This window comes from Camellia sinensis, chromosome 14 (genome assembly GCF_055761805.1).
Source record: "Camellia sinensis isolate YWXY chromosome 14, ASM5576180v1, whole genome shotgun sequence".
Taxonomy (NCBI): Eukaryota; Viridiplantae; Streptophyta; class Magnoliopsida; order Ericales; family Theaceae; genus Camellia; species Camellia sinensis.
In genome coordinates, this window is record NC_138974.1 from 13,462,900 (window position 1) to 13,474,292 (window position 11,393).

At 33.5% G+C, this 11,393-nt stretch overlaps 1 protein-coding gene across 1 annotated transcript; it reads left to right on the forward strand.

Annotated features, from left to right (window-relative positions):
* The first annotated feature begins 7,075 nt into the window (after window positions 1–7,075).
* LOC114265697 (uncharacterized) lies at window positions 7,076–10,920 on the forward strand. Its single transcript, XM_082907287.1, is given in 8 exon segments — window positions 7,076–8,246; window positions 8,670–8,766; window positions 8,880–9,019; window positions 9,136–9,379; window positions 9,475–9,597; window positions 9,687–9,869; window positions 9,987–10,191; window positions 10,283–10,920. Coding segments are annotated over 8 exon segments (1,911 nt in total). The 5' UTR covers window positions 7,076–7,806; the 3' UTR covers window positions 10,762–10,920.
* Window positions 10,921–11,393: the final 473 nt, after the last annotated feature.

Consider the following 11,393-nt stretch of genomic DNA (forward strand, 5'->3'; position numbering starts at 1 on the left):
TCTCACCATAGGAATGGGTAGGAATTTTAATCCCTTGGTGATTTCTGGCGAGCCATACATAACTTAGTTGTCCCTTTGAACTTAGTTCTTGGGATCTCCAGTCATATAAGTAGGGTTACCATTATGACGACTCTTATGTAATAGGCTTTAATCCCATCCCCCTCGATGAACTATACACTAGCTCTTTTGTCAAACCTTTTGTTAACGGATCCGCAATATTCTCTTTAGATTTTATATAATCTATTGAGATTATTCCGTTTGACAACAATTGCCTTACGGTATTATGTCGACGACGTATATGTCGTGACTTACCGTTATACATGTGATTCTGTGCCCTGCCTATTGCAGATTGACTATCACAATGAATGCAAATAGCTGGCACAGGTTTTGGCCACATTGGAATGTCTTTTAAGAAGTGACGAAGCCATTCTGCTTCTTCACCTGCTTTGTCTAAAGTAATGAACTCGGATTCCATTGTGGATCGTGCGATGCAAGTTTGTTTCGTGGACTTCCAAGAAACAGCAGCGCCTCCTAGAGTAAAGACATATCCACTAGTGGATTTTGAATCTTTAGTATCCGATATCCAATTGGCATCACAATAACCTTCGAGTACTGCTGGATATCGAGTAAAGTTCAAACCATGATCACGAGTAAATCTTAGATATCTAAGAACTCGAATGATCGCTTTCCAATGGTCTTCTCCAGGGTTACTAGTGTACCTACTCAATTTACTTATAGCATAAGCTATATCAGGACGAGTACAATTCATTAGGTACATTAGGCTTCCAATGATTTGGGAGTATTTTAACTGAGACACTGCATCACCTTTATTTTTCGATAAATAAAGACTGATGTCTACAGGTGTTCTAGCTAAATTCAAATCATCCTTGATAAATTTATCAAGAATTTTCTCAATATAATGAGATTGAGATAATGCATATCTGTCAGATGTTTTAGTAATTTTCATTCCTAATATAACATCTGCGACCCCCATATCTTTCATATCAAATCTCTTGTTAAGCATCTGCTTAGTTGATTTGATCATGTTTTGACTGCTTCAAATGATAAGCATGTCATCCACATAAAGACAAACTATGACATATCCTTGGTCAGTGTTTTTAACATAGACGCATTTGTCACATTCGTTTATCTTAAACCCATTAGTAAGCATTGCATGATCAAATTTTTCATGACATTGCTTAGGTGCTTGTTTTAATCCATAAAGGGATTTTACAAGTCGACAAACTTTCTTTTCTTGCCCTGATACTACAAACCCTTCGGGTTGTTCCATATAGATCTCTTCATTTAGATCACCGTTTAAGAAAGCTGTCTTAACATCCATTTGATGTATTTCTAAATTAAACAACGCTGCTATAGAAATAAGCATGCGAATGGATGTTATTCTTGTCACAGGGGAATATGTGTCAAAATTGTCCAGACCTTCCTTTTGTCTATAACCTTTAACAACAAGTCTTACTTTATACTTGTCAATTGAACCATCTGCTTTCGTTTTTCTCTTGAATATCCATTTATATCCAAGAGATTTAGAACCTGGTGGAAGATCCACCAATTCCCAAGTATGATTTTGCATAATGGATTCAATTTCATTATTAACAGCCTCTTTCCACAAAGGTGCTTCAGGACCTGTCATTGCTGCCTTAAAGCTTTGAGGTTCATTTTCTAACAAGTATGTCAGAAAATCTGGACCAAAGGATTTTGATGTTCTTGCTCTCTTACTTCGTCTAGGTTCATCATTAGTTAAATCCTGTTGGTCGAGACTATTACTAGTCTCTTGTGTTTGATTGTCATTAGTCTCTTGACTTTGTGGACAATCATAAGTTCTTTTCTGTGAACTTAATTCCTGTCCTTTCTTGTAAGGAAAGACATGTTCAAAAAACACAGCATTCCTTGACTCTATAATAGTGTTCACATTTATATCAGGTATATCTGATTTATAAGTCAGAAACCGATATGCACTACTATTCTGAGCATAACCAATAAACACACAATCTACTGTTTTTTGTCCAATTTTAGTCTTTTTAGGAACAGGTACTTCAACTTTTGCCAAACACCCCCACACTTTTAAGTATTTGTAGGAAGGTGGTCGACCTTTCCACAATTCATAAGGAATGCTTTTGGTTTTCTTGTGGGGTATTCTATTAAGAACATAATTAGCAGACAATATTGCTTCCCCCCACAAGTTCTGTGGTAAGCCTGAACTTAGTAACATGGCATTCTTCATTTCTATTAGGGTTCTATTCTTCCTTTCAGCAATTCCATTTTGCTGTGGAGAATAAGGGGCTGTAGTTTGGTGAATAATGCCATGTTGTGCACAAAATTCATTTAATGGTGCATCATATTCACCACCCCTATCACTTCTAATATAAATCAATGAATTTTAAAACAAATTCAAGAAAAAACCAAAATAATTATGACTACTCAAGTCAGAATTAATGTTTTAACAAACTCATATCCTCATAAACAATTTTGCCTAAGAATCAAACAATTCAAAAACCCATTTGATTGTATACATTCTTGCAACTTAATAACAAATAAATGTCACTGTCATAAAAATATTTGTGACAGAAGAAAATTAAATTATCTCAACTAATGCAAGAGATACACCCCCATATTTAATAAAATGGTTCATGGTTTAACAAATTCTACTACGCAAGTAAAATAATTATTAATGACATCTTATATCACACAATTCAATAATCAACATAAAAGATTTCTTAAATTACTTCCCAATTAAACAGACCGATATAATTACATACATCTTCATGTTTAAATTTTTCTGGTGTATAAACACTCATTCAAAATTGATTGGAAATATTCGAATTAACCTGCTTATGTCCAAAGTTGACATAACAATTTATCATTCCAAATCACTTGAAATTATTTGTTAAGAAATAACTTGAGTTGATATCATACATGCATATCAAACGCATCAACTAAAAATAATGAATTAACAAAATAAATTAATCATGCACGATCCCATCACTTGCATCATGAAATAAAAGGATTCTACTCATAAATAAAATCCAACGCATTCAAACTTTTAAACTTCATACATTCATTTAATAAGTTTGATTTGTACATAAATAAACAAATTAAATATGCATTAAAATGTTCTTGTGAATATATATATATATATATATTTTCCGACTCAAGTGCAGAAACAATTCAAGACTATGAATCCACATTGTAATAAACTAAAATTAGTTTGTAAAACTAATATTTTATTCTAGAAATAAATTCTCCCATGTATACTCACGATGAACTATGATAAAGTTAAAATAATTAACACCTTTTCACAAAGGGTTCAAAAATAAGTGGTCTACCAAACGAAACCATAAGTTACTTACAAAAATAACAGATTGTGACCGAGTCACAGAGTTACATGATTTATTAACAAAATTAATTTTCTAGTTACTAAAACCAGAAAATAAATTACAATACAAAATAATTTTATTTTCCTTGTTACTAAAACTAGTAAAATAAAATACCGAAATAATATCTGATTACAAAAATCAGAAAACCAAACCAACAAATTAATTTTCTAGTTACTTAAACCAGAAAATAAATTATAACACAAAATCATTTTATTTTTCTTGTTACTAAAACTAGAAAATACTATAATTTTATTTTCCTTGTTACTGAAACTAGAAAATAAAATACCACAAAACGATCTGATTACAAAAATCAGAACAAACACAAAATAATTTTCTAATTACCAAAATCAGAAAATAAATTAAAACACAAATTAATTTTCTAGTTACTAAAACCAGAAAATAATTATAACAACAAAATAATTTTATTTTCCTTGTTACTAAAACTAGAAAAATAAAATATCACAAGAATTTTCTGTAATACCAAATAATATTCTGAATTGTTAATGACACCAGTATCGTACTACTAGTTGTTGTCAAAGAAAAGAGACAGTATATTACTACTATCTGTCAAATAGCATAAATCACTATTTGTTTTTCCAACCAGAATATTAATTTGAAAACACAGAAAATTAAATACAATGAAGATACCCAAAAAGGAATCTGTCTTAAGATTGTAGGACAATCTTCACTGTATTTAAAAGATTTAATTCTATTGTGTACACAACAACAAATAGAATTTAAAAGAAATAGGGAAAAGGAGAGAATTTGTTTGATTACAAAAATCAAATTGATTTAATTTCTTCGAATTATTTACTGATCAAGTCCAGTGTTTGACACTGTGTCCTTAAGACAGATTCGTCCTCTCCACGGTGCTTTCAGAATTTGGACGTCTATCTCCCAGGATGAAATGATCTTACTGTAAACAATAGCAGCACTACAAATTGTTTGCCTTACAAACACACTAAGTGTTTACACTCTTTCTTTCGGAAATAAAATGCAGCAAGATGAAGAATATAATTTGCAGAGGTGAAATACGAATTTCTGAATTCAAAACATCAAATGAGGGTGGTCCTATTTATAGATGTGAAGGTGGCTCTTGGATTTGAATTGAACAGGTATGTGGCTCTTGGTTTTGAATTGAACAGGTATGATACCTGTTGGGTTTTGAATTTCAAACAGATAGCAATTACGGGAAGGGCCCTGTTTGGGTGTGCACTAATTCCAAAACAGTTTATTTCTGTTTGAAAACGGGAAGGGCCCTGTTTGGATGAACAAAAAATCCAAACCAATTTAATTTGAATTTTGGATTTTATTTTAATAAAAAATAAAATTAAATTCAAATGTTTTTGGCCCAAGAAGATTAGAAACCCAACCCAACCACACACCACGCACCCGCGCCCCAGCCCAGCCCGACCGGACGGCGGTGCGTGTGTGCGGTGATTTTTGGGTCCAATGGGTCTAGCCCATTTTGCCCATAACCTCTCCCTCTAAAACACTTGGGTACCCCTTGGGGCACACCCCAAGTATCTCACCCTAAGCCTTATAAACCCTTTCAAAACCTCCCATCAAAACAATGTGGGACAAGCCAATTTACAACCTTAAGGAATTTTCACCAAAACTCCATTTCCATGGAGCACACTTTGGCTTCAATTTCCCATTCACTCGGTAATGGTTTTGAGCAACCAAATATACCACGTGAATCACAACGCGGCATAGAACGCATTACCACTTTGACCCGAGTAAACCGACACTCGGGGCCCACCTAAAAAATAGACCGAACTATAGGAAAAAATTCTGGTTTTATCCAGAATTTTATAACCATTTCCAACACTATTACATCAATGAAGTCTCTTTTTTGCCGATCAAAAAAAAATCCTTCAAGTGTTTATATAGATTAAAAAATCCTAATAGTTAGACTTAAAGAATTTTTATGAAATTTTATGAATCATTTGCTAAAAAATAACAATTAATGATATTTTTTTGTGATGATTTTCTAAATTTGTCACTAAAAAATAACAATTAATGACATTTTTCTATGACAAATTTTTCAAACTTTCACTAAAAAGTAAAAATTAGTGACACTTTTTATGAAAACATTGCCAAAAAAATAAAAAATAAGATTTTGTGAAAACAATTAAAAGTAAACATGACTTTTTGATTTTCCAGTCAATTCCCATCAAAATTCTTACATTTTTTACATTATTTGTCCTAAACGCCCAATGGGCGGTCGATAACATGACCCTTGTAACAAAAATAATTAAATAAATAACTAAATTACTCGCGCTCAATAAATACTCATTTTTTATTCATTTAAAAGGTAAATAAGTCAAATTCAATTATATTTTGAAATTCATTAAGTTTTTCATCGGTTGGACTAGTTCAATTTTCCCCACTCCTATACACTCTTAATTAAGAGGTCATGTATTACATGTTTTCAAAGATAAATATCGATTATTTTTCCTGTGTTATGGACACTCTTAGTTTTATTAATATTTATTTCCTTACATTATAAACTCTTTCCAGTGTTAGTTGTTGGAGGCTTATTGATATGTATTATTGGACTATAATTATCTAATTTGAATATATTTTTTTATATTTGTAAATAATTTTTTATTGATCAGTAAAAAAAAAAATAAAAAAATAGCAAGTGACCCTACATTATGGGAGATATCATTCAATTGAATGTGAAATCAACAATCTCCAAACAGGGTTGGGTTTTGTTGTTTTGAAAAATATGTGTAGTCTTATATTATTCTTGTCACTAGTTTTTTTTTTTATTTTACTTCCAAAAACCAGGACTGACTATTTCACATATTTTGTCAGATGCTTTCCTTCTAAATAATTTAAATTGGCATAAGAGCTTCTTCAATATTATACTATTGTTATATTGTGCCCTTAAATTTTGAAATATATCTACTTTAATGAAGTAAATGGCTTGCTATATATTCTCTACATATCAACCTTATCTTAATACACTCACAAGTTTATGTAGGCTTATATTAAGTGATGGTTGATCTAAGTAAAACTTATGAGTTTGTTAGTAAAATTGTTATTTATTGTGCGACAAAAAAACTGGACCATGTTGTTAATAAAGAGATCAACTGAGATGAATAACACACTGATCATGAAATTGTAAAATAGTACACCATTAATACTCTGGTCAGCTAACATAAGATGAGCACCCTAATGCTTAAGGCAGTACCATATCTTTGGATATATAGTGATAGTAATCAAACTACTCTATTAGAGTTTGTGTATTGCATATCCGACCTTTCCTTTGAGATTGTGCTCTTTATGTAGAACATTAATCCTACACCCAACATATCACATTTTTTTGAAGTTCCTAAAATGTCCACAACAAAAGTTACAAAAAGCAATTATGCAATTTTTATGCATGTATATACACTCACTCGCTTATCTCACTCTTCAAGTTTTCATTCTTATTATTTGTCCCAAAAAAAGTATTAAAAAAATATATAAATTATAAATAAACAAAAATAAATAACTCGTCCTTGTCAATCACAGGTACTTGAAAATTTCTTCTTTTCTTGAACACTGTTTGACTTTTTGTTTGTTTGTATGCGCACGCCTATATGTATCTTGTTTTTCAACAGAACTTGTTTTTAAACCACTTTTTTTTTTCTTTTTCTTTTTTCTTTTTTTTGGGGGGGAGGGGGGAGGGGGGGTGTTCTACTCTACTGTGTTGAATGCAATTTTTTTTTTTTTCTTTGTTTTGTTCTTTGACTTTCTCTTTCGCTCATGTTCATGTTCCAATTCTTTACATACATGTGTAACATGTACACATTTCGTATTATAGGTTTCAATGCATCTTGTGTGTGTCATATTTTTCATCAGAATCACTCTCAATTATATAAAACACACAAGTCATAACAATTTTAAAATTTTCTCTCTTTTTTTTTCCTTCAAAAATGCTCATATGGTTATCTACTCTAGTAAATAACTCTCATTACAATTTTGAAGTTTTGTCATGCTACTCATTTTGTTAATTGCCCTAGTTAATAACTGCTAATAGTTTTTAAATTCAACCCATTCCTCTCATTTATCAAATTGCCAAAAAAATTATATGTAAAATTGTAAATCCGCTGCATTTGTGCCTTTTTTCTTTTCTTTCTTCATCAGAATTACTTTTTTCTCCTTCTTCTTCAGATCAGGGCTTTTTTTTTTTTTTTTGTGTGTGTGTGTGTGTGTGTGTGATATTTGTTTGCATACACCAAATTGCAAAAACAAAAACAAAAAAATTCTCATTCATCAAATCACCAAAAATTAGATTAAATGCATCACGTTTGCACCACTGTCATTACATTCTTTCACTCCCATCCAATTGATCAATATGAATCTTGATTTTATGTTTTTGATTTTAGAAAGTGAAACAAGTTTGTGAATTACAACAATGGCACCAAAGGTCTCAATTCTTCCCCAAGTGGGATTCCTATTCATATTATGCCTATGGATAGCCATGGCAGAACCAAAATCAGAACACACCAAATACAAGGACCCCAAACAGCCCCTTAACATTCGAATCCGTGACCTCATGAACCGGATGACTCTAGCCGAGAAGATTGGGCAGATGATACAGATAGAAAAGGCCAATGCCACCCATGAGAAGTTGAGGGATTATGCATTTGGTAGCATACTAAGCGCTGGAGGAAGCGTTCCTCGTAATGAGGCCTCTGCCGAGGACGAGGCCAACATGGTGAATCAGTTTCAGCGAGGTTCGCTCTCAAGCCACCTTGGAATTCCCATGATTTATGCAATCGATGCAGTGCACGGACACAACAATGTCTATAAGGCCACAATTTTCCCACATAACATTGGTCTTGGAGCAACAAGGCAAGTACTTTTTAAAATCTAGTTGATGATGAGGATGATGATGATGACGATGATGATGATGATATTGATTCATTTTTCTGCATATTTGTGAGTAAATATGTTTGTTACGTTTGTTATATGCATTAAGTGCTCAATTGGGCATATGGGTTTTAATTTGTAGGTATCAAACACATTGAAAAGTCAGGTTGAACAAAACAATTTAACTAATCATGTGGAAACATACTAGCTATGTGTAGACTTATTTGGTGCAGCTCTTAGCAAGTTAAAAACTAATAATCAGATGCAGAAGTTCAAAGCACATCTCTCTATTTTCAACAATTATGTTATTTAAGTTATTTCTGCCTCAAAAATTGTAAGCAGGAGCTACATCAAATATTTTGTCAGAGTGTGTACAATTGTATTGATAGACTCGTCATGTTGCAGGGATCCAGAACTTGTGAAGAGGATTGGTGTTGCCACTGCTCTTGAAGTTAGAGCTACTGGCATTCCTTATGCGTTTGCACCATGCATTGCGGTATGCATACATGCATTCAGATCCAGAAACCAATGTTCCCAAATATAATAGCTTCTCAGACTAGTGGAATTGCAAAAAATAAAATCTAATGTTTGATCCTAAAAAAACATTTATAAAACAGGTATGCAGATCCAAGATGGGGTCGTTGCTATGAAAGCTATAGCGAGGATCACAAAATTGTACAAGCAATGTCTGAAATGGTAATCGGTTTACAAGGGGAGAACCCTAATCGAAAGGGTGTTCCTTATGTTGGTGGAAAGTAAGCCTATCTTGGGACCTAATTGCTTGTTTTTTCGATAATTTGTTATTGATATTCGCGCACCATAAATATTTCACGCTTACATAATTCCCAATTATTCTTTCAATCTTATAAAGGGATAAAGTTTTGGCTTGTGCAAAACACTTTGTGGGTGATGGTGGCACAGTCAAGGGAATCTATGAAAACAGCACCGTGACTGACTGGCACACGTTGCTAAGCATTCACATGCCTGCATACTACAACTCCATCATTAACGGCGTGGGAACAATCATGGTGTCTTATTCGAGCTGGAATGGAGTGAAAATGCACGCTAATCGTGATCTAGTTACCGAGTTCCTCAAGGACACCCTTAAATTTAGGGTATATTCAGTAGTATTTTGATGAAACGAAAACACTGCTAGTTCATAATAGTTCAAAAAAGTCAGTTCTAACTAGTTATTTGTTAAAATTTTTAGGGTTTTGTCATCTCTCATTATCAAGCTATTGACAAGATCACCACTCCGGTCCTTGCAAATTACACATACTCTGTGGAAAAGGGGATTCTAGTGGGCATTGACATGGGTAGTAGTCTCTTCTACGTAGAAACAATACTTTCTAATAAGTGAAAATGAGTTCTGACTTTGAAGCCAACGTTGCTCGGGTTTTTTTTTTTTTTTTAAATTTATAGATCATGGCCATTTCCAACTATACGGACTTCATTGATATCGTGACATCCTTAGTCGAAAAGAATATTGTCCCCATGAGTCGTATTGATGATGCTGTCAAAAGGATTTTGAGGGTCAAGTTTGTTATGGGCCTTTTTGAGAATCCATTGGCGGATTTTAGCCTAGTTAATCATCTTGGAAGTTAGGTTAGTGAACTAATAATTCGCATTTTATTTCTCCCTTTATTTGTTAAATGTTTTTGAACTATTCTTGTCTTCGATACGATAAAAAACAAAACAAAACAATAACCATTAATAGAGCAGGCTCGTAGAGATTTAGCAAGGGAAGCCGTGAGGAAATCACTCGTGCTCTTGAAGAACGGGAACAATGGAGAAAGTCCCTTGCTTCCTCTCCCCAGAAATGCGGAAAGTATCCTAGTTGCCGGTAGTCATGCAAACAATTTGGGTCTTCAATGTGGTGGTTGGACTATTACTTGGCAGGGAATGAGTGGCAACAAGCTAACTACCGGTATCCTAATTGTCAATTTCAAGATTTATGTTCTTTGAAAATACTTTTATTTTAGTTTTTTAACAAGAGATTATCATCTTATAATGGATAGGAACTACCATCTTAGACGCCATCAAAGCTGCAGTCAGCTCAAACACACAAGTTGTCTACGAGGAGAACCCCGACGGAAATTTTGCCAAGTCCAAAAACTTTGACTATGCAATTGTTGTTGTGGGAGAGCCACCTTATGCTGAGTTTCATGGAGACAACTTGAACTTGACGATTCCTAAACCCGGTCCTGACACAATTACCAACGTATGCGGGAGTGTAAAATGTGTTGTCGTCCTCATCTCTGGCCGGCCTCTTGTGATCGAGCCTTACCTCCCCTCCATTCATGCTCTTGTTGCTGCGTGGCTACCAGGAAGTGAAGGCAAAGGCGTGACTGATGTCCTTTTTGGGGACTACGGATTCACTGGGAAACTTTCCCAGACTTGGCTCAAGAATGTGAATCAACTCCCAATGAATTTTGGGGATCCACATTATGATCCACTCTTCCCCTTCAATTTTGGATTGACCACTAATCCGATGTAGGCTACATATAGCGATTTGAGCTCTTTTTTCGTTCACGGATGCAAAATTGGACTAGTTGTAATTTTTTGTTTTTGTTCTAGACTTGACGTTGAATGTGCAAGAACAATCTAACTAGAAAATCATTCAAAACTTTATCGAATAACCAATTTTGTTGAAGAAGCTATTGAGTCAATTACAAAATGTACTAGTTTGAAAGGCTAGTTGGATTTTCCCTAGGGTTGGTAAGGCGAAATGAGGCCACCCGAGCTCATTCCCTTCTCTTGCTGGTCCCAAAGTAGTGTAGTCCTTCCTGAAGAATTTGGGCTTCTTGTTATGCTACTTTAACTATCTAAATTAACATGAGTCACTAGATCTAGATAAGATAAAATTACGATCATTATGAGTAATGATTAAAACAATATTTGAAAATCATGGTGGATTCTCAAAAAACAAGGTATTTTTAAGTAATTTTTGAAGGGAGAAAAATGGTATCAACTTACCACTCCATCTACTAATAAGCTTAGTTTGGATGGCAAGAAAATATAATTTTGGATTCTCATAATTCAACTATTTGAAACAAATTGAAATGGAAAATGAAAGTGACTCCTATTACTTAAGTTAAAATTACTTTCTCAAACTATAGGAAACTCGTG